The sequence below is a fragment of the Phallusia mammillata genome, chromosome 5 (genome assembly GCF_965637545.1).
Source record: "Phallusia mammillata chromosome 5, kaPhaMamm4.hap1.1, whole genome shotgun sequence".
Lineage (NCBI taxonomy): Eukaryota > Metazoa > Chordata > Ascidiacea > Phlebobranchia > Ascidiidae > Phallusia > Phallusia mammillata.
Window position 1 is genome coordinate 12,935,797 of NC_137256.1, and position 27,874 is coordinate 12,963,670.

Below are 27,874 nucleotides of genomic sequence, written 5' to 3' on the forward strand. Positions count from 1 at the left end.
AGATATGACGTGGAAATTTACGTCAATAATACGCACAAATAAACATGAGTACGACACCTAACAACGCCGATCCTAATTACGTGTTGACATATTTGCACTTTTAATTACAATATTTAAAACGTTTGTACCTTTCTAACTAATGCTAACAATTAAACATGCCAAGGAATTAAAGTAGGAATATAATATTGATGGTGAAAAATCACAGTATTACAAAATCAAAAGAAATTTGCAGTAAACAGTAAAAAACGGCATAAAAATAATGGCATTCACTGAACAATAAACAAAATGTATGACTCCTAAACAGTTTGTAAATACCTTTAAGATTTTCATTGCATTGTGCTAAAACATTGCCTTATAATGTCTGTTTTTCATGGCTTGTTCATAATACAATACAACATAATTATAGCAGAAACAAATAAACATTTTAAGCAGTGTCAGAAAAATATAGAATTTTTTAAATCAAAGTCCATGACAATCTCTGCCTTTCAAAAACAATCGTTACTTCTCACATCTGAAGTCAAGGATGTTGACAAAGATTCCCGGCACTTCCACCCTGCAAATCAAATCAAATTTGTTACATTTTAGTCGTTTAGGTATAATTTATTGCAACATATGTCAATTTTGTTAGGTAAACAAACAAAATTAAAATCTTATTTGTTAAAGGTTTGGGTAGCATGTGTTATTTAATTGTTTAAAACATTTTCTACCAAAAGATCTTTTAAAGGACAAACAACTAACATTCCACACTGTGCATTGCTTCATATTTCAACACTCTACCATACTAAATCAAGCAAATAGGGCCAGAGCTGGAACAGCCTTAGGGCCAGAATAAAATTAAGTTTGTACTGTTGATAAACTTATTTTGTATTCAGACTAGTTTAAGATTTTCTCTTCTGGTGCTTTAGGAATCCAGTGAAATCCAGCTTTGAATACCAGCCTATAATAAAAAAATTGTCAAATGTAAATACTGTATACAAGTCAGTAAAGCTTTGTTAGACAAACTTCTGCAAGTAGAACTATACCTTTTCTACACATAAATTAGTTTATAACTTACTAAGACTTGCTAAAAGATTTTGTCTTCAGTTTGCTTGCAGTTAAAAACCTCTAACTCTTATAGTTGCCACTAGATTGGGGGCTTTCAACAGATTTTGCATTGTCACAAGTTCCATTTCTTCTTTAGCATCACTCCAAAAATGTGTAACTTGTACGCTAAAACACAAAACCACAAGTAAGTGGTAAATATAAAAACTATTTATATTTTTGGAAAGAAAAAGAGTCTCAATTCCAACAACTAAAACAGCAAATTAAAACAAATTATCTGCAACTGCTCATTCATTGTGCTGCACTTTTTTGCCATGTGACAGAGCAAAACAGCTGCAAAATCTTTGACATAAATATGACCAGCATTAAATAATATAATCAACTTTACCTAATATATTTATAATCATGCATAAAGAGAAGAACAGCATATAAGGTAGTTTACATATTACAACATATACTGCACTCTATATTATTTAGGCTATAAACACATATACAACTATTGGCTACTAATAACTTACATAAAACTGATCCATCTGTATGTGTTGCAGGGCAATAAAGATACTTTTGACACATGAGTTGGTAATGTACTAATGTTTAGCAAAAATGTTTAGCAAAATTTTTCGTTCCGATGACCAATATGACAAGTATATGTGTCTTCAGCACAAAGTAGTTTTATGAAAAATTCACACAGGTTTAGTGTGTATTAATTGAATGTAATGAATATTAAAACTGCAATGTAAATATAAAACAACAAAACAAGCATTTCCTAATTATGATGGTACATGACCTAATTAAGTATAAGTGTGTGTCAAAAACAATCAATAATTTTAGTTAACTAATTGATTTTAGTTGACAATTTTTATCCAAATGTATAGCCTACATTATATAGCTTACTTTCTAGAAAAAAACTTTAGCATACTTTTTTACAAATAGCACAATAGTGACTTTTTAAGTAAATATATCCAAATCATTATCAAGTAAAATAGCAGGTAAATATGTAAAAATGAATAACAGTGCAACAATCTGTACATGTTAGTGTAAACAAACGTTAAACATATGGCTTGTGCCCAGCAAACACTTCACTCATATTCTTATTTAAAACATACCAATCTGAAATAATATAAATACAGACAGACAATATCTCCAAAATAGTTCAACTTCAGGCAATTCAGGCCTCTCACTCGAACTGTATTAAAATAATCGTGGGAATAAATAAGGAAAATATCTGCTCAAAGTTGACTAACGCATTATGAATTTCTGAAGTCCACAACACGGACAACACTTCTACAGTTCTACACCTTTTGAACCGAAGTCCATCCATAACAGCGGGGTTTGGAATTTCAAAGTCCGTCACTTCGCGCCAAAATTCAAAATGTGCGTGACTATTTTGAATTTGAATCTTGCGATCTATGTCGTAATGATTTGTACATGCGTTTAAAAGAAAAATTAATCAGTTAAGTAATTATCGCGTCAAAAATGAATTAAGGACTACAAGCTTTCTCATCGGAGCTCATGGGAGAGCGGTTTGAAAACACTTTTAAAGTGATCACTGCGCCCAAAATCAAACCTGCATGACGGATTTTGAAATGTTATGGTGCGACCTATGGCGTAATAATTCAAAATCTTCGAAGACGAAAAGCGGTCAAAAAGTTGGTACGGACACGGAAAACCAATTGTAGAAACCTGCAATTTGGAAGTGACGTTTCATTTTAAAAACATCTGTGTATATAACATTGCAGTTGTAGTTTACCTGTTAAATAACGGTACTAAAACGTTTGAACTGTTTGACGTCAGACACAAACGTTAATTCTACGTCACATATGAGGTTTTGAAATAGGCCTAGTATTATTGCAGTTTGTTGCAACGTTACTAAACAATGTTAATAAAACGTTTAAGCTGACGTCGAAAACGGTTGCACACAAGTTAAATTTGACGTCAGAGACAAACGTGAATTCTACGTCACATATGACGTTTAAAATGGTTGTATTGCAGTTTGTTGCAACGTTACTAAACAATGTTAATAAAACGTTTAAACTGACGTCGAAAACGGTTGTACACAAGTTAAATTTGACGTCAGAGACAAACGTGAATTCTACGTCACATATGACGTTTAAAATGGTTGTATTGCAGTTTGTTGCAACGTTACTAAACAATGTTAATAAAACGTTTAAACTGACGTCGAAAACGGTTGTACACAAGTTAAATTTGACGTCAGAGACAAACGTCAATTCTACGTCACATATGACGTTTTGACAAAGTTGTATTGTAGTTTGTTGCAACGTTACTTAACAACGTTAATAAAACGTTTAAACTGACGTCGAAAACGGTTGCACACAAGTTAAATTTGACGTCAGAGACAAACGTGAATTCTACGTCACATATGACGTTTTAAAAGAGTTGTATTGTAGTTTGTTGCAACGTTACTTAACAACGTTAATAAAACGTTTAAACTGACGTCGAAAACGGTTGTACACAAGTTTAATTTGACGTCAGAAACAAACGTGAATTCCACGTCACGTATGACGTTCAAAAACAGTTTTATTTTAGTTTGTTGCAACGTTCAGATGAAACGTCAATAAAACGTTTAAAATTACGTCAAATATAGTTGCACACAGGTTTTCTTCAAACGTTAACAAAATACGTTTTTTTCACGTTTTAAAACACGTCTGGAAAGGTTGTATAAATGTTTTTGCCTGACGTTAGGTTTTACCAAATTTCAACGTCATGTATTACGTAACAAAAACTGTAGCAAGACGTGATTTGTTGACGTTCGTTGGCAAACTTTCCCACAACATTTACTTTGTGTAAAAAAATTGGTTCCGAACGTCGAAACTACGTTGTGTGTTAGCTGGGTAGGGTGGTAATACTCTTTTCAGTACCACAACATCTGTTTAGACCAGTTTGAAAATCAAAATATTTGGTGAGTATTTTTCATTTCCTCACGGCCGCCAGTACATACATTTTATAAACATGTTAATGCACAAACGTTGCCGAAAAAACTTGTCTCTGTGGCCGTTCGTCCGCAGGTTGTGCACCCCTGACTAAAACTTTACGCTTATTTTTTGTTAGAGGAACGGTTTTACTATCGTTTTTATTACTATCGTTCATAACATATGAGTTTTTATTTACAAATTAAATTTCTGTAAATGGAAAGAATTTCGGACACATGGAGTAATTTTGAAAACTTTTTTTACACAAGATTGTACGTCAAAATTACGGACATCTGCGTCCGGTAAATTCTTTATCTAGTCATAAAACTTAGGTTATGTTTTTGCGACATGCAAGTTTCTGTGCGGCCTGATACCCGAAAAATCAAATAAAACGAAACAGATAAAAAGCAGCTTCTTCTCAGGTTTCATGTTAGTTAGGCCTGCCATATTTCCATCCCTCAAAAGGAGGACACATTATTGAAAAGAACATGAAAAAATAATTTGAGAAACTCCAAAAAATAAAAGCCTCAGTTTAACGTTTATCACAACACTAAAATAAGCTTGTATTTTTAAAAAATATAAAATTCACCTGCATCCTTTAAAAATAAGCTTAGTTTTTTTCAGAGTCATAAAATTGTCACAAATGTATTTGATAAATCAGAAATTCTTTAAAAAGGAGGACATTTGGGCACTTTGCGTGTCCTCGGAGGACAACTTATGGTTTTTGTTAAAAAGCAGGACATGTCCTCCAAAAAGAGGATGTGTAGTAGGCCTAATGTTGGTCGTCTCAGCAACGAGTAAAGGCTTGATTCACAAATACGAAATCTTTTTACCTCCTTTGTGCTATAGGTTTGGTTATTTAATTGAACTAAATTTATCTGGCGATTGTGCTAACCTTTTCTTTCCAAAGTTTATGACGATTCGGCACATCAGGTGCCGATTTTCATGTATGTACATTTCCACATGCGACTAATGAGCAGTTCTACATTTTTTGCCGTTAAAAAATGATACAACTGTTGCTAAGAAAATGCTTTGGGGTGTCACAGGTTAAATCCGTGGTTCTTGACCTTTTTATCACGCCGATCTCCCACGATATTCTTTTGCCTTTGGTCGACCCCAATAAGTTGCATCCAGCGTGTCAAACTTAAATTCGTGTTGCAGGTCATAGTTTACTATCTAATCCAAAACCCGGAAACAATATTTTGCAATCAGTATCACGGTTTTGAACCAAACGAAGCGGTCTTATGGCATGATATTAAAAGCAATATCTTATGCTTTCAAGGTTGCTTTAAATCCGGTAATCTTTTCGTTTCAGGCAAAAAAAACTATTACGGTGCGGACCAGATTTAAAATTGCAACACTGCGGATATATGAAATGAGTTGTAATTAGTTTTTTAAGTTTAACAAAGACTTAAAAATGCTTTGAAATTAGTTACAATGCAACAACTAATTAAGTATGAAACTCCTGGATCACATAAGTATAGTCTTTTTAAAAGTTTGACGTTTTGGGCCAATGGATGAACTGCTTGGTAACTCAAGGCCCACTTAAGGATGATCAACTTCGGACAACCAACAAACATGTTTGTAAATTAAAAAAGTTTGAAGCACTTTTTTTTGACAACAGTGGGAACAACAAAGTCTTCGGTCGCTTTTGCAAATTACTTTGCAAGTTGGTGTCAAGAATGGGTTTGTGTGTACTGTGTAGTAACTGGTAACTGTATTAAAAACACTCAAAATATTATTGTACACAATCCTAATAATTGTATGTTATTAAAAAAACACTACACACAGATCTGAAAGTTGATTTTGAGGAGCAGAAAACCAGCCAGTCTGATCATCGCATAAAACTCATCTTCGGAAAATAATAGTTCTAAGGCGGTAAATACAGGCAAATATTTTTTTAAACAATTAGCATCCTCATGAAGAAACAACATTTGCAAATAGATGTTTTTTTGATTTTTTTATAGCTGTTAAGCTATTATTACATATATATTGTGCATGCATTTTTTTACACATATTTTGCACAACATTTATCAGTTTATACCCAGTGTCTAGCTTGCAGTTGTTCTTCTTTTTTTAACATTCCAATTATACAATCTTGCCATGGTAACCTCAGTTGTGGTGATTTGGTCTCGCAAATACTCTAAATCACTTTTGATGGATGTGAGGTTCTTAGTTGCAGATTTATTATTTTGAGATAAAAGGTCCAAAGCCTCACTGGTGCTGTAGGAAAGCATAACATTTGCCCCAAGCCACAAAAACACTTCTTCAGTCGGGGGAATTTCGGCCTTGGCATAAAGTGCAGCAGAGAGTAAGAAGTTAGATTTTTCAGTTCCAGTCTTTTTCTCATGCAAATGCTTTACAATATCCAAGGTTGACTTCAGCTCTGGAATTTGATGCTGAAGTCGCTTTTTCTTTTGGAGCAGGGTTATTTCCATCATCTTATACTTTTGATAGTTCTCTTCCAGTTTGCGCAAAAGAGATTCTGCGTCAGTCGTCCCCATTTCTTTCATGAATGAGTCAACATCAGTTACAAATACAGCCTCTGGAATTCCCAAATGTTTTGAAACCTCCGCAGTCATTTTTAAAAGACTAGTTTCTGTCTTTTAAATGATTAATATTCTATTAAAAAATATGTATTTCCAGGTTATGTGTTTGCCATCATTTGAAAATTCTCAAATATAAAGCCCAAATTAAACAATTATATAAGTCATAGGGATATTATGATCCAGGCAAGGGCAACTCGTACAATTGTGGTGGTGCAAGATGTTTTAATTACTAGTCTTACCATTGGGTTTTAAACTTTTAAAAGCAGTTTCACATATGTTTTAATAATCTCAAATTGTAAGCACAAATTATAGTTTGTATCCAACACATCCTTCTTGCATATAAGCAAATTAATATTACTGTGAGTCCTCGGGACAGCTCTGCCTAAGAGATCAAAGGAAACGTTATGAGGAACTGCGCTGGTGTTTCCATTTATAGGCAGGTTTAATTTGGCCAGCAGAACCTGCCGATTCAACCACCATCCTATGCAACCAGATGCACCCCACAAGGTTCTTGAGGTCGGTTGCGAACCTTTGACCGAACAAGGAATTCAAATAACAGGACACTTGACCATGGTTTTCTTCAATGTCCCTGCTATATGTAATAATGTAATCGTTCAAAAGTAAAAATGTGATAAAGAAATGAATATGCAAATAAAACTTGACTTGTGAGTTGCAATGTTGCATTACCGATAAAGCAGGGACCTAATAAAAATTATTCATACTGTTGTGACAACAGTCAACAGTGTTGCCTGAAAGATTTATTGAATTATACCACAAGTATATTTAACTGAATAAATCATGTTAACCTTGTAAAACCAAATTTTCTCACTTCTCGTTGCCAAGTGACTTTTACAACCGAACAGCATGCTGTGCACCACACGTTACACTTTACATGTACCTCGTATACTATTGGTATTTTCCGTAACAGTTACAACTTAACCACAAATCGTTACATGCGAATATTTACGCAAAACAAATATATGAATAAGAAATAATTTCCTCAATTTAAATCCAATGCAGAGTTGTTTTTTGATAAATGACCACTTTCTTCAATAATATTGCATGTTTGTAACTTTAATTGCATCCTTCCATGCTTCTCAGCTGTCTTGCAGTCATTGGATCGAACTCAAAATTTGCAAGATTTCTATGCACCAACTGTTTGTTGGTTACGGTTGACTACGTATTTTTTTAAAAACGAAAACCTGTAAACAGCAAACTTTTGGGCGCATTACTCGGGTAAATCAAGAAAAAAAAGACTTGAAATGCAAGGATCATATATAAAGGAACTTTCTGTTATTTTACGGAGCACCATTTAAGAAAGCGCTGATGAAGTGAAGTAAGCGCAATATGGATAAACCAGTCGTCTGTGGTAAACCACTAAGTAGTAGTTAGTAGTCTCTGGTTAAAACATACATACCAGCTATCTATATCTATTGATTGCGTGTGATTCTTAATATATATTTTAATTCACTTCAGCTTTATCGCAATTTGTCATTTTGGCCATTAAATTGTGTTTAACTGTTTAATCCTACGACACTTTTAAAGTTCAAAAATTTGGTTTTATTTTTATCGCAGAACATATTTACAAGGCAGAAGACCCTTTTTAAAAAAACTGTAAATTCTTGTAAACCACCACAAGGTGTCGCGTGACCAAATAAGAATGCGTGGTCATTGCGGATCGCAGTCAAAGAGCGAAAATGTTAATGGTTGGTATGTTTGTAAGTCGTGTACCGACAGAAGCAACTTGCTAAATACTTGAACCTTATTTTGCTTTGTGTTGGCTAGGCCATTTGCGCCTAATGTATACGTCATCTGTCAACATACCACAATTGGATGGAACAGCATTTTCATATTTATCGCCAAACAATCATTCATTTTTTTTCAATTTTTAGACAATGGCCAAGTCGTCAAATCCCAATCAGGTTTCCAAACTGTATCAAACTGTTATAGATGATGTTATAAACAACATTAGGGAGTCTTTCTTAGATGATGGTGTAGATGAGCAAGTGTTACAGGAACTGAAGCAAACATGGGAAGCAAAAGTTGTCCAGTCCAAAGCAGTTCAAAATCCAACTGACGATATCAGGCATGCTCCTGGCGCACAAATGCCGATGTATGTGTATGCCAACACTTCAGGGGGCAATGATGCCTTGCCCCACCAAGTCGTTTATCGGACAATTCCTGGTGGACAAGCCTTACAGATGACCGGTGCTGGACAACAAGCAGCAATGGCTTTACCAAGCAGTGTTGTTTATCAACAACAACGTACTTCTGCAACTGCAAATCAAGCTCAAATATATGCATCCTACCAGCCATCCACTCACCAAAACACATCACAGGCTAAGGTTGTATTGGCCACTCAGAAGCCAGTTTCCTCATCAGCTGATGCTGGTAAACAAACACAATCTTCTGCAGTAATTCAGCTAGATGGAGCGTCAGACTGCCAACCATCCACCAGTACACACTGTATGCCTTCCAGGGAAAAAATCTCAAATAGAATAACTGATAAAAAATGCAAAGCTAAAACACTGAAGTTTATTGCACAAGTAGATGGTAATGTTGGATCCTCTTCTGAGGATGATGATGATGATGATGACGACGATGATGAAGATGATGACGAAGAAGATGATGAAGACAAAGCTGATAAGGAAGATGTTGTAGATGAAGAACCATTGTGTTCAGATGATGATGGTTCTGATGAGGACCCTGTTGAATTGTTTGATACTGACAATGTAGTTGTGTGCCAATATGACAAAATTCACCGCACCAAATCTAGATGGAAGTTTAACTTAAAAGTAGGAATAATGAATTTAAATGGGAAAGACTTTGTTTTTCAGAAGGCAAATGGGGAGGCTGATTGGTAAACTGAACATTGCATAGTTTTGTCATTGTGAAATTCATTAAAGAACCTATCTTGATGTTATTTTGCTAACCCCGACTTCATGATGGTCTCCAAAATGCATATGGAACTTATATACATTAATTTTTTTAATCAGTGGTGAAAGTAAGACATTCAGGTTGCATTCCATTATGTTTTCAAGTGTTTGCAGTATCCTGCAATGCACCAGTTCAAGTCAAAAACATGTCATTATTTTGTTAGTGTTATAAACTGTTTGTACAGCCTGAAAATTTATACAAATTATGTTTGTAATTTTTGTGGCAAATACTGCCATTGTTGGATTTGTTAAATTGTGTTGATCAGTTGAACTGATTTGACATCACATTTTTTATTATTAGGTGGTTGTAAAGATTTAATGTAACTATGACTTCTATGAACACAATTAGCAATACATCGGATGAGACAACAATGTTGGCTAACATGCCAAAAGATGCGCACACAATTGTGGCAATGTTAAAGGATATGGGAGTAACAGATTATGAACCTAAAGTAATACATCAGATGCTGGAGTTAACTTACAGTATGTATTATCAATTTACCAAACATTATTCATATTCATTTGGAGCTCTGCCTAAAACATAATGAAGAGGTTGTTAAAAACTGAAGATTCTGCTAACCTTTCACAATTTTGATGTATGTTTGTGTAAAAAAAAAATTGGTGTAAAAAAATTGTTGTTTCATGTTTTTTGGGCAAAATGTTGTGGTTGAGGATAACTAACTCCCTTTGTTTTTTTAAATCATGTGTGTTTGTTTAGGGTATGTTTCAGAAGTTCTGGATGATGCAAAAACTTTTGCAAATCATGCTGGACGATCTACAGTGACATTAGATGACACAAAACTTGCCATAAAGTCACAGCTTGATCATTCTTTTACAAATCCACCTCCTAGAGAAGTATGCTGGGTGACAACACTCGATGGTTGATTACCAAAATTTAATTACAAAAGTTGCACAGTTTTTAGTTGATGTGGCCAGACAGAAGAACACGACTGCTCTTCCATCGCTTAAGACCTTTTCTGGTGCAAGGTTACCTCCTGATCGATACTGCCTTTCCTCAGTGAACTACAGACTAAAGTCCATGGCAGACAAAAAGGCAAGTTTTAGTGTTGTATGTAGTATTGTTTTTGTAAAACCATCTTAGTGTCATAAAAGAACTCCAAACCATCACTATTTTTGTGTTTAAAAAATGAGTTATAATAGTTCATTACCATAAAAATATGGTACATCTTATTTCATCCATATTTTTAGACTCAAAAAAGAGCTGCTGGCATCAACAGTCGTTCTGTTAATTCCCCAGCAAATGTTTCATCAAAACCTCAGTTTGTAAATCCTCAGGTAACTAATCAAATCAAATTGGTTCTTAGAAAGTTTTTGTTTTGTTGACAAAAAGTACTGTGTTTTTCTTTCAGATGATTATGCCAACAGGAAACTCAGCTAAACGAAAGTGGCATGAAGAAGATGATTATGATGATTAAAATTTGACCACCAAGTTTAGTATCAAATTTTAAAATGTTGCACCCGTTCCAAGAGGCAATTCCAAGAAGCAGGGCTATATGGAAACTAACTGTCTTGTGCATTTTGAATACTTTTGTTGCACTTCTATTTTTTGTGCTTCTTGTAGAGTGGAATTATACAATTGAAATTCTTGATAACCATATGGTTACACAATATAGTATTGATTTGCTCCCCAAAAGTAATCTTTGCGTGAGTTGATTCCCAGCAATAGACGTGCACCCCACAAGACTGGAAATTTAGTGTTAAATGGGGGCAATTGACCAGACATGGGGCCATTCGTATTCGAATGCATTCGAATACAGGTTTTGGCACCTTCGTGCTGTATTCGAATGATTGTGGCTTTCGTTCGATAGTCCATGAATACAATTCGAATAGTTGAAGTTAACTTTTGAACCAACAATTCATGAATACAAAAACCTGAGTAAATTTATTCGAATACAATTCGAATTGTTGTAGGTTTTTGCCAACCTAAGAATTTGCAAATTCGAATACACGATAATTTTTACGAATACAATTCGAATTGTTGTCGGCCTTTGGCAAGGTAACAATTCGTAAAATCGAATACATGACTACATTTGTACGAATACCATTCGAATTGTTGTCAGCCTGTGGCTACGTAACAATTCGCAAAATCGAATACATGACTACATTTTTACGAATACAATTCGAATTGTTGTCAGCCTTTGGCAACGTAAGATACGTAAAATCGAATACATGACTACATTTTTACGAATACAATTCCAATTGTCGATTACCTTCAGACTAGAAGTAGTCGAGAATATTTTGTTATGTTTTTGCCAAATAGATTCGAATACAATTCAAATTGGCAGTGAATGTGACCTGATTTGACAAGTTTTTGTTAATGTTACGAAACAATGACATATAGAAGTTTAATTGTGACGCTACATAAATGAAATTGTGTTACAAAGCTTGCAACATTGGGTTGTTCTCAGCACATGACAGGTGTAGCGTGTTCATGAAGCAAACATTTTATAACGGAGACTTAAATCAGCCAAGCTAATGTGGCAAAAAAAGCTCGTTGGTTTACATTTTTACCAATAAAATTGCAATTCATAAACCCATGTTACTTTTTGATCGAATACCTTTTAAGTTTCGGGACATTTTATTTCTTTTATTTTCCGCAACTTATTTCTTTTATTTTCCGCAACAAATTGAATGTTATTCGAATTGCTTGCTTCTTACAACAACTGAACAATTCGTGAATACAAATAACTAGAACTATTAATTCGAATACAATTCGAATTGCTACATCTCAAAAAGTACGAAGTATTCATGAATACGAATACACGCTTGGGGTTTATTCGAATAGTATTCGAATTACACGTTGTTGTTTTTTGGTCAACTATTCATGAATACTAATACTTGACACGCTTTATTCGAATACAATTCGAATTGCTGCCACCTTAACATTACGAAACAATTCGTGAATACGAATACCTGACTCGCATTATTCAAATACAATTCGAATTGCCGAACTTTAAAAAGTGCTTAGAATTCATGAATACGAATACATGCCTTGGTTTATTCGAATAGTATTCGAATTACTTGTCGTTGTAGTTTGGTCAACCATTCACGAATACAAATACTTGATTCGTTTTATTCGAATACCATTCGAATTGCTGTCACTCAAAAATTGCCAAAGTATTCATGAATTCGAATACAGTCATGCAGGTATTCGTAAAGTATTCGAATACAGGACGCGTGTATTCGACCCCATGTCTGCAATTGACTGACCTTTTTTGTTCATTTAATAGATGTCATGTTCTTTAAAGCTTGTTAAAGGCGAGGTACTTTGGGCTAAAACAAAGCTTTTATGATTAAAATGAATTAGTTATGGATGCAATAGTAACATATGATTTTACATAACTAAGTTGGAGATGGTAAAAAAGGTTGGAAATGTGTGTATTAAAGCGTGCGGCGACAGGGGTCGCTACAGTATCTATTTTTTCCATTTCTATTATATACAATTTTTGATGTGCCCGTACATTACATGAAGTACAAATATCATGAAGCAATAAAAAAATCAGACAAGACAGAGACTTGATTGAACCATTTTTTTTATCCGAAGTTTAAGTAAACCGTGTGTATCAGCTATAGTCTTTCACCTGACGCCGTTGATGTGGAGACTCGAGTCCCCGAATCAAAGACTTGACTTGAGACTTAGCTGTGAAAAGAACAGTACCACAAGCACATTTATTTATCTGGCAAACTAAAACCAGGCACATGTGGTGCATCAGCTTAAACATGCTGCTATTTGAATAAATTGTGCTCGTTGGCGGTTGTTTGTGTTTTTGGTGATCTCGCGAGCAAGGTTGATTTAAAAAAGTGCCCTAAAAAGAGGCGATTTAGCTAAAAAGGTTAAAGATCACTACTCGACTACTTAATTTTACCATTTGACAGTAGTACAATCTGAATCTAATTAAATTTGTACTCTTGCTGTTCTCAGAAAGGGGTTTCGCAGACCTTTTTTGAAGTTTTGCAACGGCGTTGTCTTAGATTAGAGCTCGTAAGCTACATGGCCCTCGCATGCCTCTTGAAGTGTTATCCTGCCCGCCGTAAAAAAAGTTGGATGACCCCTGCTCTAACTGATTATGTCTACAATAAAAGAAAGTTAATGTACGTATGACCAACCAAACGAAAGTGGAACACACAGCGAGAAAATCGGGCCATTTTGTGAAATGTACTTCACACATTTAACGCACGCAAAAACTTGTCAGAACTATTTACTCTCGCCTGTGCGTTAAACCCAATTTTTGTTCAAAAACCTGTCGTTGCTGCTAAACTGGTGGAGATCGGATAATCTGGATACCCCTGAGAGCCCATCACTCCTTTTTACTCAATTACATACACATAGGTAGCCACTAACCTTACAAGGACGAAGCGACACAATTACAAAACGAAATCTTCTATTTTCTGCATGACGTCATATCACACAAACAGGCAGCAATTTTTTGTGAGTAAAATCAAAGTGAGCGACTTCTTGTCCTAGATTATTTGTATAAAATCACACTATAACTGAACATTTCAACAAAAACAGGTTTATCTATAAAACATAGCAGCAACAAAGCAAAGTGAAAGCAAACCCTCTGCTTTTCCCGTTGTTCACTTTGCCTTGAAGCAAGCAAGTTTAATAGTCAAACACTATGGTAATGTAACAAAATTTGAAATTTTAAAACTGCATTTTGCAGTGATATATAGTGAAGAAGTACAAAAATATCTTGAATGTATGAGAACAAGTTTCACTATAAAGCTATTGCAACAAGTCAAATAATCAGTAAAGAACCAAATGTATGATGCTTTAAATCTACATTAGAACAGAAGGGAACCAAATAACCTTGTTTAGAAAGAGTGTTCCTAAAGTTGGACTAAATTAACATAGTCATGCAAAACTGTATGTACATCCCTGAGCAAACAGTACACCAGACAACATTATAATGTCGCCAATAACATGAAACTTACAGATGCAGAAGACCAAATCAAATTTTCATAAAATATTAACGTGGTGTCTAGAATATTTTTGTAAAGAGTACAAAAGTATTAAGAACCAAGAAAGTGAATGTTTAAGCAGATTCTGCTTTTGCATGTTTGTTACACAAAAATATAAACCACATTAAGACTTCACTGAAATACACTACTTCAAAAAAATACATGGACTGAAATACTTTTTTCTTCTGTTGCAAAGTTTTTTGGAAAACCTAACCCAAAGGGGGAATATGGTCCCATGCATTTACAATTCCAATATTAAAAAGTCAAATGAGAGAAAATGCAGAAAGGTATGTAACAACTTGTTTCATAGCCCTTGCCTTAAGTTTGCCTACTTGAACATTACAACTAGGAACAGGTGTCCATCTGTGGAATTGTAAGGCAACAGGTATTGCATTCTGAGGCATAAGTCAATTATCGCCGAAATAATGGTCTTTTAACCTTTGCTGCAATCCAACCTCAGGCAGTTCACAAAACATCTCAACTCATAACTTTGCTCAGGTGTCATATACAACATCCAGTTGTGTGGAGTCGCAAGAGTCATTGTCAGACTCAATTCCAGTATTGCTACTTCCAGGTGTAAGTGACAGCAGGCCACTGTGTAGATCGGAAGAAGATCGAGACGAAGAAGTGAATCCAATAGCCATCCCACTTGATCCACTACTCGCCTGACTGCCATCTGTTACCATGGCAACTTCATGATCATTTGGATCGTTTGGAAGCATGAAACCTGAATTCACATGATCGTCCTCAATCTTAATGTAGGTGTTATTGTCATCAAAGTTGTTGTGAGTTGTGGTGGTGGTCGTTGTCTCACATTCTTCACCGATGTTCAGCAATTCACTTCTGTAAATATTTTTGAGAAGAGTATTCAAATTTGGGGCAATTTTAAAAACATGTTTTAATTGTTTATGTACAATTTATCAGTGCTTAAAAAAAATTGTTGAAGTTGTAAAAACATTGGCCATTAGTCACATTAAATAATAATTCAACTGGTTATTCTTACGTTGGCAAAATTCTTGGAGCATCTTGCAAAGTGTAGGACATATTGGGAGATCCAATAGTAACAGAGTCTTTGCGAAAACCAGCCATTTCTGTAAACAAAAGTGGAATCAAGCGAAGTTTGCGTAAACAAAAACAATTTGTGTAGTTTTGGCAAGAAAACTACCTACTCGAGGTTTTATCTGTGAAATACCTTGCAAATAGGGCTTAAGTGCAGGTGGAAGAAGGGTTTGAGCTGTCCTTAGGTTTTCTTCAGAACAGTTCCCAGATTCCAAACCATATGCCATGCCCATTCTCTTTAAAACCTCGATGTCATCATGGATTTCAAATGTATTGTCAAAGTTGAACATATACTCATACCTGACAATCACCAAACACAGAAACCATTATTTTATAACTATGTTGCTTATTAACAAAAGTTACTGTGCTGATGCAAAAAGTTGAAACATTGACACAGGAGTACAACATATCCCACATTCACCTAATTACCTCGCAATACCAGTAAATTTCTGGACTTTTTTGACCTTTTACTAATATTTTGGGCATAACAGAAAGTTTTTGTCAGGTAATTAGGCCTGTCCATTACGGTGCAGAACGGCAACACATTTGCATACAAGGCAAAGTTGACTTAAACATTCCAGAGTTTTAATTAAAAAAATGTCTGTTTAAAAGGCGGTTAATTCGTTGTAAAAAGAGCCATAAAAAATATAAAACAAGTTTTTCCACACACAATCTGTTACATAAAAGGGCCAAACTTCATTGTACAATACATACAATACCAAGTTTTTATATTGTGTATTTCAACTGTATATTATTTAAACGTTTTTTTTTTACTTTTTATTAAGTGTAGTACCAACTATGAAAGTGGTTTGAAAACTGTGGAAGCCTCATTTGTGTCAAAATTACACCTATTTTTGTCAATTACTTGTAAATTCCCAACTGCTGGAAAGTTTTTCACTAAAAACCGAATCAAAAACTCAGGATTGCTTCTGAATTAAAGTAATTTGTGTGGTTCTTACTAGGATGGACCGAGCCGAGCCAATACCCTGAGTACTCGGTACCGGAGCATCGCTGTTTTTGATGTTCAGTGCTCGGCTGAGCAATTGCACACACTGACCCGAGCATTAATTTAACATATTTATGCCCTCTATACAAAACTATTGTTCGAAAGGGTATCCAAGAATAAAAATCACTGTTAACAGAACATCGGCAGTTTTGGCACATCCCTAGTTCTTACATGTTTTTCTGGAAAATGACTGATTATTTTTTGTACATCTTTTGTACCAACAATCACATTTTTAATACTTAATAAAGTAGATAGGTTGCCTACTTGTCGTTTGATATGCTGCAATCAATCACAGTTTTCTTGCTGGTGTTAACAATAATAAAAGGCAATTGGATCGAAGAATTGTCAGGCGGTGAACCTTGCGTCTGTTGAAGCCTCTTGTTGCGTTGGACAAGGTTTTTGAAGGCGATTTGCTGCACGAACGAAATAATGTATAACGTCCAGAGCAAATGGAATTAAAATCACGCTGTGGGGCAACTGGTACCTGTAGAATCAGCTCATGGAGTTGAAGAGTTTTCTGTTGTATCCTCTGCTCCCTTTTTCGCTTTTCGTTCTGCAACAAAGCAAATATAGTGACGAGGCACGCAAAAAATGTTAAACGCTCGGTGAGTGGGTTTGCGTGCGTTTGTCACAACGGCCAGATAACACTTGCTGCGTGGGAGATACAGACGCAAGCAAAGTTCAAGCGTACGATGCGTCATACTTCACGGGCGGATCCGATTTTCGTATTCACCTGTAAGGCAAGGACTTCTTGCGCGGAATTGGTGGGCAAACCGACCCAGTGTATGTCCTTCTTGTCTTTGAATATAATGTCCATAGCCATGAGAACGTTGAGGGCATCGTAAACCCTCCGACGAATGTTCTTCTGGTCATACTGTACAAAAAGAGAATGAAAAATATTAAACATTATTAGGAATACTTAAAAGTAATGATTTTACTATGTGGTAAATACGTTCAGCTTGTCAATTTTTCAGACCAAGTCAGTGCAGTTGCATTTGCATTCCGGTATAGAATACATCAAAGTTTTTAGCAAAGACCCACATAAAAACATTTCAAACTTGTGCAGATTTGGAGTTTACGCTAAGGGCTTTGCACAGTATATAAGTGAAATGATGTTAAATCGCTGTATTTTACGAAAATAATCCAAATCAATTAAATCGTAGGTACCGGTTGCCATTTATGCACGATCGCCTTGAAAACAAAACCTCTTCATCCTCCCACACCTACGCATACGTAACATATTACACTGACATGGACGTTTTCAAAAATATGTTCAACATTCAATAAAAGTCGCATTTTTGAGGCCAATAAAGGTAAATAGAAAAAAATGAAACGGACATTTTTGGGGCCAATAAAGGTAAATGAGTAAAGAGGACAGCGAAACTCATGTGAGCGAAACCTACTAACCCAGGCCAATACTACACAGGCTAAATCAAGCAACAATGGAATTTACGACCCGCGAAATTCGTTTTTTAGATTTATATGTTTGAAGAAAAAGATGCTCCTTCGATTCGAGAACACAACGGAACGTGAAAACGGAGTCTAATATTTTTACCACCAAAAGGAAAATCAAGCTACGGTCAGCAAAAGGAGGGGATATTCGATACCCATGGCGCCTCGTGAATACCCTTTGTAGTGAAACATTGCATCTTTCCCCCTCTACGCAAACATTCGTTCAATTAAAACTTTTAGGCGTTTCCTGAAGGCGGATTTTTTAAGGCCACTTTCGCTGCTAAATAGTTTTTGCTGAGTGAATACCGGCGGGCCGAGGGCCAATGGTCGATTCAGGACACAAAGCGAAGCGAAACAATGCGGCGGGTTAGTGGAAAGGTGGAAGGCGCATACTTGAGCCAGCGCCGCGCCTCTCACCGCTTTTCATTCCCCCGGCGATCAAATGTTTGAAAACGTTTTGAGTTTATGGGACAGCGGCGCGCTCAGCCTACACACCACGCCTGGAAGCGAGCGGGACTGGCTTGAAGCATGTAGCAAATAAGCACTGGGCTGCGCACATCCTTTGCGCACAGACCGCCGCTAATGGGCACGTCCTTCCCACTTCTGTAGCTGTTACATCTGCTCTCTGCGCGCGTGTTAATCAATGGTTCCAAAAGGAGACCGCGCAGCTCTGACTGAACGCAACGTCGTTGTGGAGAAGCCCTTTGTAGGGCGCCGGACTAGTATTACCGCCGTTACAATGTACTTTACATGTTTTATAACAGGACACATGGGTGCAAGTATAATCGATAACTTGGAAAACCGAACTCCAGAAGCGTTGTGCACAGGCACACAAGTCAAACGAATCATGTTTGTCGACCCTGCTAGAGTCAACACAGCATAGCATTTTTCAAAACGTTTATACTACCACGCATGTCTGTTCCAACACCATGTTTTTATTCCAAAACATTTGCAGTAAAGTGGCCCATGCCGATGGGCTAAAGCCGTTAGGGAAATGACGCCTGCCATTCACTACAAGTCATAACACAAACACTAGAGGTGGAAAACAACATGCTTTGTTGCCACATTGACAAAAGAGGTAAGCTTTGGAGGGAAGTCATGTAAAATACCAGGGTCATACTTACTCTATTCAAAACCACACCTTCAAATAAATATTAAACATTCCAGACGACTCTTATGTTTGTATTCTCACAAAAATTCTTGTATTTTAGAACAATAGGATTCTCATTAACTTCACATTTTAGTATTTTATTATACAAATTTCATACAAAATAAAAAAACGTTACAGACATATTGGGGCAAAATTTAATGACTTTTATACCAATGCAAACTTCACATGACAGATGGCTAGAAAAAAGGCTGTTCCCAGGAGAATATAGCCTTCATACTTGGGCCATACATGCCATGGGCTTGCAAATTGTTAGATGTGTAAACCTTTAGGATAAAAATGTGATGGTTAAGGGAAAAAGTTTGAGCTTACTTGGTCAGTGACAAGCTTCTGGGCATCGGCATATTCAGCAACAAGCTCATCAGCCACTTCATTGTATGTTGTCGTCACCTTTTTCTTCACTTTCTCACAGACAAGCATTGCAAAATGACGCAAGCCCTTGCTGCCTTTTTCACTTGAGGTAAGAGGCCTCCTGCGCTTGCTGCTGATATAAAATACACATTGCTAATATATCTATACGTTACAGTTAGCTTTTAATGTTTCCAACCACATGTTTTTACACAGTTTGTATACAAGTTTACAGATAAAACACAACTTACCTTTCACTACTTGGAGGTGCAGCATCACAAAAAACTGCTGAGCGTTTGTAATGAGGACTACAAAACAAAAATAGTGAATTTAGTACCTTAACATATTTTTTTTTATCATGTGAAAAATGCCAACCTCTGAGACCATGATGGTGATATGGTTGTAAGTTTGGCAGGCGATATTTGCTGTACAAAAGAGTTGGGCTGAACAACTGCAGTCATGTGTGGAATTGCACCAGAGTTGGTTGGGTTAATATAACTTGAAGCTTGAGTTGATGAAACCACTGATACTAGTTTTGTTGGGGTTGAAGGAATCTGACAGCAAGAAGTTTAGTTAAACACATGAGAGGAATGAAAATTGATTTATAAAATTTTTGTGCACTCTATTGTATCAAGGCAGTAAATGAAATAGACAACACAGGTGACTTTCCTGCATACTACCAATTTATATTTTCCTATTTTCTGGTTTACCATATTTGATACTAATATCATATCACTGCCTCTGAAAATAAGAATCGTCCCTCTCACAATTGGTAATGGTATTAATATGTTGCAATTATTTTTAGATTTCCACATATAAAGACAAATTAATGAAAGCATTAAGCATCTTGAAAACCCAGATATTGTTGTAAAGCTGATTAAAGAGCCAGATTGTGGCATGTACATAATAAATTTTCACCACTTCATTTCATAACATGTTTGTTGCCCTAAAGTAGCCTCTCACAGTGTGCTAGCTATGCTGAATGACAGTTGAATAATCTTTTAAAAAGTTTTTTCCATAGCACACAGTTTATACTTTTTAAGTTCAACAACGGCTGTATATTTGATGGAATTACACTAAATTTTAGTTTTGTTTGGAATGTTTGTTTCACGTCAAAACAATGAGGCAGCAGCCCTGTGCTGAACTAAAAAAGCACATGCTAACTTTCTAAAATTCAAACTTAACATGTTTAAACACACATAAAGGGCTATGAAGGCCATAACAGGACCAACAAGTCTAAAATTTAAACAGAACTAGGAACTATCAATCAAAAACTGTTTACTTTTTTTGCACATTGGAATTGAGGTAAAAATGGGTGAAACCAACCAAAGTTACAAAAAAGCTTAAAAACACCAACCAACAAAATATGAACTTCTGGATTATGTACTCTAGTATTAGTAGTAGTAGAAGCCATTTAAAAATGGGACAATTTGGCAGGCTGTGGCTGAATCAGCTTTGGATTACCAACTATCAATTAGGCAAATTTAAAAGCATTCTTTTAAGATCAAACAGGTGAAAAACCAGCGTTGAACAAAAAAAATATAGATAGAAAACAAACATTTGTGCCCTCTCCAAGTAAAGGACTCCATAATAATATTTATATTTTTTCAATGACATGGGCTATACCAAAACAGTTTGTTTAAAAAATGGAAAAAAATGTAAGTTTACCATCAACAGCCAACATATTAACCACAACAAGCACACAAAATCATACCACAGAACAAGCAGTAGGACGTGATGTCGAATTATCATTGTTGGCTGTCGGCTTTTGTATAGTTATTGTGTCACCCACTTTTAGTTTCGGGCCTGAACGCGCAACAACTCGAGAGCCAGATGGAATGTTAATGACACCTAGAAAACAAAAACTCACTTTAAAGTTAGAGGCTTCACAACATAATTTTTTACTAGATGTCATTTATCAAGGTGTACATATTTATTTAGGTAACATGTTTAGTCACCTTGTGAAATTAAATATTTATCAACAAAAATAATATTTATTCACAAAGACAGAATTTTTATTCTTCAACAAAATACAAAGCTTTAATTTGTATGCATTACCACACATGACTCTCACAATCCTAAGTCATTATTTTACACATTTTTGTTGTTACTCATTGCAAAAATTACTTTTATTGTGTATGATCAAAAGTATTGGTTAAGTTGTTTTCATACCTTTAATTGGACTGTGAAAAGCTTTAATGACATTGGCACCAGAAATTGTTGCCTATAAAAACAAAAGTGTTTAAATTCCCCCTACATTTGGTTCAATAGTCATTATAAATGGTATTTACCGCATCACCAGGATTCTTAATGATTCGAAATATGGGTGTTTGAGTTGTGTTGGCAACGCTGCTCACAGGAAGAGCCTGAATAATTCTGGCCTGGGTCACCTGCTGATACACAGGTTTGACTTTTTGCTCACTTCCCCCATTGTCCTTGTCTGTAGGCAAGCATGCCACAACAGGCTGGTTACCACTAAGTGTGGAAATGCTTATTATATTTGAGTGTGGCACCACATTGGGCAAACTAGAAGTGTCTACATTCTCTTGAACAGCCATACCCTGAAGTGTCTAACCTGCAAAATGTATGACATTTTAAAAATTTACAACGAAGCTAGTACAACTTAATAGCTTTTCAGATATACCACAGACCTCTAGGAGTCAGAATAAACATGAAGACTTGTGGTGACCTAAGAAGTGTTGGACTTATTCTGACATACCCAAGTTTGATCACATAGGTATGCCTAGGTGTGTTGTTATTGCAAATACTTCAAAAAACAAAAAAGCCTACCACACCTTTTTATTGCTTTGTTTAAGTTGAAGACACAATCAATAAATTAAAAAAAACAAATTGTTTATGTTAGATGCTTATGAGTGATGCAGATAAATCCTATTGCAACTTCAAGTAAACCACCTTATATTGCTGTACCATAAACAAAACAAACGATTTTATCTGACATCGTAAAGGACCATCACTAGTCACGACATTGGCGAGGCGGAGTCCAACTTCGTAAATATATATGCAAAGTTTGAATAATCTAGGTGCAACACTCATAACATGAGTATTTATTTAACTGTTACACATCATTTTAACCAATCTTAGTATAGGTCAGCAAATTAACGAACCCTAAAACATTATTGTTTATTTTTATTATTTTTCAATATTTGTAATAAATCCAATTCATAAACAATGTCAAGGATACAGCCTTCAAAAACGTACATCGAAAAGAGGATACAAAGCTAACACGTTGTTGAATTGAGCAACGAGCTAAGGACTAACTAACGTCTAAAATTTTGCGAAATCACCAACAAGTAACTGATATCAGCATTTAGACCATGTTTCCCAAAGTATGCCCAATAAATGCTACAACCGTCCTGTAAAAACTGCACGTGTGACAACATTGCTGGGATCAAAATATAGCCCTTAGACTAATGTCACCAATTGCAAGAACCAACCTTTCACCACGCCAGGTAAAAGCTCTCCAACAAAGATTCAGATTCGCGGATTTTGTCACGGACACGGTTCAATAATCTTATCACGTGGTGTGTTATTTCTATGACCAGCTTCCGATTCAGGCCTAAACAAGTGAAAACAACAATGCAATATATCATCGTTTAATTTAAAAAAAGTAAATACAAGCATTTTATCATTTTAGCTTTTATGCACAATAAAAGACCTGGTAAAGACTTCAAAGTAGCCTTGTCGATGCACAGAAAGGCCCTAAATACGACTCAGCTAAAATACTTGCGTAAAAGTTTTGCCTAAGAAAAAAATGCTAAAATATTTGATTAAACATAAACATTTTACACAAATAACTATTTTAACTATTAGATCTTTATTTGAGTAGATCATTAACCAGTGTTTCCACAATTTTGTTCGTGGCACACCTAATTGCAAAGTGCACAGAGATATCCAACTTTGTTGTGATCTGTAAGACAGCTTTTGGTTACAAATAAGATCAAAATAGAGCTCTAAATAGGCACTTTATTATCAAACCCTTATTTCAATTTAATCGTTTATTTGCCATGCTTAAAAAAAAATAAGTTACATTGCCCCGTTAGTGTCTATTATAAATAACATTTCTTAAATTATAAATAAAAAAAGTTTCTTAAGCCTTTTGTTATCGTGTCTTGCATTTACCCCATTTAAAAAAATAAAATTACAAACTATGACGTCACAGAAGAATGATGCTACAAAAGTGTCAGTAGCCCTAAAAATGTCAAATTAACCCTTGTTGTTTATTGCACAACGGTTAAGAACCGTCTGCACTAAAATATGTATACATTGACAGTCACTGGTGCAGCGCTCCCCAGGACTGGATCTTTGTTTCACGTTTAAAACGCATCTTTGTTCAAGTTACGTCGGATATTTCAAGCCAAACGCACTTGTAGTCACGCCATTGATTGAACAGACAGCGCGGTTGAAACGCAACAATTGTAATTGTTTCGAAATAAACGGACATTTTTTGATGCAACATAAACATATGACATATAGACTAACGTTTTTGTATTATTTGGCGCAATCACTCTCTGCAATAAAAAATAAAAATAAAATATTGACGAGTTCTAAGCTGTGTTTAATGTCCGTTTGCAAAGCACTGCAACGGCCTAAACCTGATCCAAGGTGACCTAAGTTTAGGCGTCAATAACACGTTAGCTATATTTGAAATGTGAATTGATTTTATTTTAACACAATACTTTAAAACTAAATCGTTGTTAAAACTGCTGATTCGGCAAATCGTCCTTTAGTTACGTACATATGTTAGCAGACGCACAGCAAAGGTCCCAATCGGACACAAAGAAATTGTGTCAAGTGACTATTTACAAATTAATGTGATAAAAACTATGGGTTAAAGCAGGGGTGGGCAACCTGCGGCCCTTCATTAAAGGTTGTGCGGCCCGCATGCAGAGACGCTTGGATTTCAAAAGTACTGGCAAACGAGTCCAATTATTACATATTTTTGAGCTGATTAATGCGCCTGATGCTAGTTTTCTGCGATCTGGCAAAATGTGGCTAGAATCAAATACGAATTATACTTGTAGTTAAGCATATTTGGTAAGAAACAAAGCAAAATCACTTGGTGTTATGCACATGTGCGGCCCGCGATCCAATTTTGACATTTATAATTGGCCCCATCAGTAACAAAGGTTGCCCACCCCTGGGTTAAACCCTGTGAAAGGTATTGATAGTTCGTCCTTTAGGGGTAAAGATACTGCACATAGTATAGGTTTTGGAGTCAATGATCAAAAGTTGTACCCCCGGTATTTTTGAAAACTCTACGCCTATATTGACAGTTGCACTTGAGTTTCGAAAAAAATCCGGTAAATTTGAAAATCCCTCACCAACAGATGTTGAACTATAAAATATAGGGTCATATAATTTTGGGTCTAAAACACCAAATTTTGGACTTGTGGACCGACTGGGACACGTCATCACGTTGAACTGTTAACTGAATAATTTGCTATTTGCAAACATTCAAGAAACGGTAATCGTAAACCACCTTTGTTTTGCAAACCAATGAGTCCAGAGAGAGGGACTGTAACCGTAGCAAAGCACGATATAACACATGAAACAAAAATAGAGAAGATGGAAACTATGTTCTTAAGTACTACTTGACCGAGGGCTTGTATCACATGCAAACAGCTCTTGGTTGGATTGGAGATCAGCGCCCTCCGAAAAAATACGATTTCTTAATTGTTACACAATGTAAACTCAATTGGAAGACTGGAAGTTGTACGAAACGAACATTTTTTTTCACGGGGTTCGAACCAGGGTTGGGTAACGAGTCCCATCAGTCGAGTCTCAAGTCAAGTCAAGTCAGTAGGGGTTCGAGTCCCAAGTCAAGTCGAGTCAAGTCAAATGAGGTTCGAGTCTCAAGTCGAGTCAAGTCACTAGCGGTTCGAGTCAAGGCAAGTCCCAAAATGTTTTTGCAAGGAAAGGTTAAAGGTTTAGAATTAGATAGTTTATTTGAATGGTTCATCTCGACTTTTTTACCTTAAGAACCGACACCGCTTCATCACAGTGAACCAGAGTTGCAAGCGGGCCCGAAATTTGAGCCCGAACCCGGCCCGAACCCGAAAGTATAAGCCCGAAGCCCGGCCCGAACCCGAAACGTTTTTGCAAAGCCCGTTTAGGCCCGAAATTTTGATTGACAGGCCTATCCACGAAAGCCTTGCAACAAAGGATGAGAAAGAAAAAAGATAAAGACAACAAACACAATGAACAACAGTAGACAATGGGGTAAACAATACGTTTTAGAGGAGGGTGGGCATTAGGTCAAAGCTAGAGAATTGTTACTTAGCTGAGTGATTTTATTTAAAAAACAGTGGCGGACACGGAACGTTAAGTCAGGCCCGTTTTAAGCCCGTTTTCTCACAAATACCTAAGCCCGAACCCGGCCCGAACCCGGCCCGAACCCGAACCCGGCCCGAAAAGCCCGGCCCGACTTGCAACTCTGCAGTGAACATATCCCATCAACGTCCCTTTCTTAAAGTAGGGTCAACTTTAACGCAACACGTTAATTGACACTCATTAAACAGCGTGGAAAAGAACGTCAATCTGTTCAAAGGAGTTTTTCAAAACCAAAAATTCATGTTTTACGGCATGTGCTAGAGCGTTTGTTCAGTAATATAAGCGCGTATAAAAGCGAATACTTGGCCTTGGCATGTACTGCATTCGATTACCTTAACCCAAGCAATAAGTACAACGCTTAACGCCAGCGTTAAAAAGTTTGTGCATGTAGCAGTGACTTCGAGCACAGTAAATTGCTGCTGTTGTTTGGTTGAAGCAAGCCAACTGAACAGGTTATTTATTGTAAGAAATTTCCGTTTTGTTGGTGAAATAACGAGTCCGAGTCCGAGTCCGAGTCGAGTCTCTACTAAGACGAGTCCAAGTCAAGTCGAGTCTTTTCACAACTGAGACTCGAGTCAAGTCAAGTCTTTTAAAAAGGTGACTCGAGACGGACTCGAGTCGAGTCACTGACTCGAGTCTCCCCATCACTGGTTCGAACCCAGGACACTCCCGGGGACACATTAGGTTTTGTATGTCTGTATGTGGGACCATTCGGTTTAATCAGTATTTCTGACTGGGTTACAGCCAGGCACCACCACCATGAGTGTGTACTACACATGGACCATCTTTCCAATTTTTAGCCAGGGTCTCCATACAACCTTATAATCTGCCCCTGCACCAAGGGAGGTACCAACTATAAACGGATTAGAACGACAGATTTAAATCATTCAATATTTCTACTGCAGTCAGATATTTACAACAACAAAAATGTTTGTTCGTTTCATGTTTATCGTCGCTTTTATTTTATTTTTTACTGAAATCTTTGTTCATTTTTAATATAGTTTATGAATATCACAAAAATTTTATTCATGAAGCACAAAAACTCTTACGTCAGTATGTCAGTTATTACCAACAATTGATTAGAACAACTTTGTTGCGCAACCGCATTTCCTAGGATATTTCCGTGAAAGGTTATTTTTACCTTTTCCTAACATCAAAGTGGGAACTTTGGTTTATTTCACTCGGTGAAAGAGTTGATGATGACATGAGGCTTTTATCCGAACACAACCACGAGTTGGCTGCACAGTAAGGCTGTCACAATGACATAATATACAGGTTGTATACAGTGCCGGATTAACCATTAGGCAAAGTAGGCACGCGTGCCTACAGGCCAGTCAAAAATCCAGGCCACTTTACAACAACGATCTTTGTGACAATGATAAAATAATTCTATTTTTTATAGTTGGCAACCCTGATTTTCGGGTCACTTATAAAATGTGCCTACAGGCCGACCCTTAATCCAGCACTGGTTGTAAATATACTATGGTCTAACTTTAAATAGCCTGTTAATAGACACAGTATGCTTGTTTCTTATACGATAGCATAAATAGCACAAATAAAATCTAGGTCGTTAAGTAAAATAAGTCGAGAACCACTACATTGGGCAAAGTAAATATCTGCTTGCTTAGAGTAACGAAGGGAACAGGGTATAGCACAGAAACATTCTGACTTCAGAGACGCGAACTTTAAGTTTGTGTCAGAATTAAACTTCGGATTTTTGTATTTGATGTTTCGTCTTACATAAATATTGGAACAAAAGAAAAATTTAATTTGCTCTTCGCCCGCGCATTATCCAATTGCCTTCGTCAATAAAAAGAATGTCATCACCCAAAATGTACTATAATTCACAAAAAAAACATGTCGGACTTAAAAAAAAATTGTCAGATCCTTCGTGGTCGCTCAGTTTCACCAGGTTAAATTTAAAACTAAGGTCATAAAACGGTTTCGTATCTAGGAGCGACTTTAACACACAACTTGACAAAGAAAACAATGTGAAGCATTTCCCCATGATCCTAAATAATAAGTTCTATAAAACTGAAAGCAAACTTAAA

The 27,874-nt window shown here is 36.1% G+C and overlaps 4 protein-coding genes and 1 long non-coding RNA gene across 7 annotated transcripts; 2 read left to right on the top strand and 3 right to left on the bottom strand.

The window, feature by feature from the left end:
- Positions 1-166: 166 nt before the first annotated feature.
- LOC145229206 (uncharacterized) lies at positions 167-3,867 on the bottom strand. Of its 2 annotated transcripts, XR_013860388.1 has the most exons (3): positions 1,560-3,867; positions 1,055-1,209; positions 167-937 (listed from the first exon to the last, which is right to left on the bottom strand). It is a non-coding gene; the product is annotated as an uncharacterized LOC145229206 (long non-coding RNA). The 2 variants fall into 2 exon arrangements; XR_013860387.1 differs by having other exon boundaries at positions 1,055-3,867.
- A 1,799-nt stretch (positions 3,868-5,666) lies between these two features.
- On the bottom strand, positions 5,667-7,540 carry LOC145230307 (prefoldin subunit 3-like). Its single transcript, XM_080095698.1, has one exon. The coding sequence runs from the start codon at positions 6,551-6,553 to the stop codon at positions 6,023-6,025; it is 531 nt and encodes a 176-aa protein (XP_079951824.1). The 5' UTR covers positions 6,554-7,540; the 3' UTR covers positions 5,667-6,022.
- Positions 7,541-8,196: 656 nt separating this feature from the next.
- LOC145229204 (transcription initiation factor IIA subunit 1-like) lies at positions 8,197-9,757 on the top strand. The gene has a single exon (XM_080094504.1). The coding sequence runs from the start codon at positions 8,416-8,418 to the stop codon at positions 9,382-9,384; it is 969 nt and encodes a 322-aa protein (XP_079950630.1). The 5' UTR covers positions 8,197-8,415; the 3' UTR covers positions 9,385-9,757.
- A 24-nt stretch (positions 9,758-9,781) lies between these two features.
- LOC145229205 (transcription initiation factor TFIID subunit 9-like) lies at positions 9,782-12,992 on the top strand. Its single transcript, XM_080094505.1, has 5 exons — positions 9,782-9,939; positions 10,175-10,311; positions 10,373-10,510; positions 10,666-10,752; positions 10,827-12,992. The coding sequence occupies exons 1-5, from the start codon at positions 9,783-9,785 to the stop codon at positions 10,890-10,892; spliced, it is 585 nt and encodes a 194-aa protein (XP_079950631.1). The 5' UTR covers position 9,782; the 3' UTR covers positions 10,893-12,992.
- Positions 12,993-13,842: 850 nt separating this feature from the next.
- Positions 13,843-22,274, bottom strand: LOC145229331 (uncharacterized). Of its 2 annotated transcripts, none has more exons than XM_080094652.1 (13): positions 22,124-22,274; positions 21,764-22,047; positions 21,645-21,696; positions 21,187-21,323; positions 19,848-20,026; positions 19,724-19,780; positions 19,437-19,605; positions 17,238-17,378; positions 16,989-17,057; positions 16,769-16,917; positions 15,632-15,798; positions 15,443-15,530; positions 13,843-15,282 (listed from the first exon to the last, which is right to left on the bottom strand). In XM_080094652.1, exons 2-13 carry the CDS (start codon positions 22,028-22,030, stop codon positions 14,934-14,936), a joined length of 1,824 nt encoding a protein of 607 aa, XP_079950778.1. In that variant the 5' UTR covers positions 22,031-22,047; positions 22,124-22,274; the 3' UTR covers positions 13,843-14,933. The 2 variants fall into 2 exon arrangements, with proteins under 2 accessions (XP_079950778.1, XP_079950776.1); XM_080094650.1 differs by having other exon boundaries at positions 19,437-19,608; positions 22,124-22,225.
- Between the last annotated feature and the right edge of the window lie 5,600 nt (positions 22,275-27,874).

Excerpts from the sequence above, each read along its gene's own strand:
- LOC145230307 (XM_080095698.1), bottom strand. The coding sequence starts at position 6,553 with ATGACTGCGGAGGTTTCAAAACATTTGGGAATTCCAGAGGCTGTATTT.
- LOC145229204 (XM_080094504.1), top strand. The coding sequence starts at position 8,416 with ATGGCCAAGTCGTCAAATCCCAATCAGGTTTCCAAACTGTATCAAACT.
- LOC145229205 (XM_080094505.1), top strand. The coding sequence starts at position 9,783 with ATGACTTCTATGAACACAATTAGCAATACATCGGATGAGACAACAATG. Across the intron at positions 9,940-10,174 it reads GATGCTGGAGTTAACTTACA|GGTATGTTTCAGAAGTTCTG; the intron begins GTATGTATTATC and ends GTGTTTGTTTAG. Across the intron at positions 10,511-10,665 it reads AGTCCATGGCAGACAAAAAG|ACTCAAAAAAGAGCTGCTGG; the intron begins GCAAGTTTTAGT and ends CCATATTTTTAG.
- LOC145229331 (XM_080094650.1), bottom strand. The coding sequence starts at position 22,030 with ATGGCTGTTCAAGAGAATGTAGACACTTCTAGTTTGCCCAATGTGGTG. Across the intron at positions 21,697-21,763 it reads TTAAGAATCCTGGTGATGCG|GCAACAATTTCTGGTGCCAA; the intron begins GTAAATACCATT and ends TTGTTTTTATAG. Across the intron at positions 19,609-19,723 it reads GCACCTCCAAGTAGTGAAAG|CAGCAAGCGCAGGAGGCCTC; the intron begins GTAAGTTGTGTT and ends ATTTTATATCAG.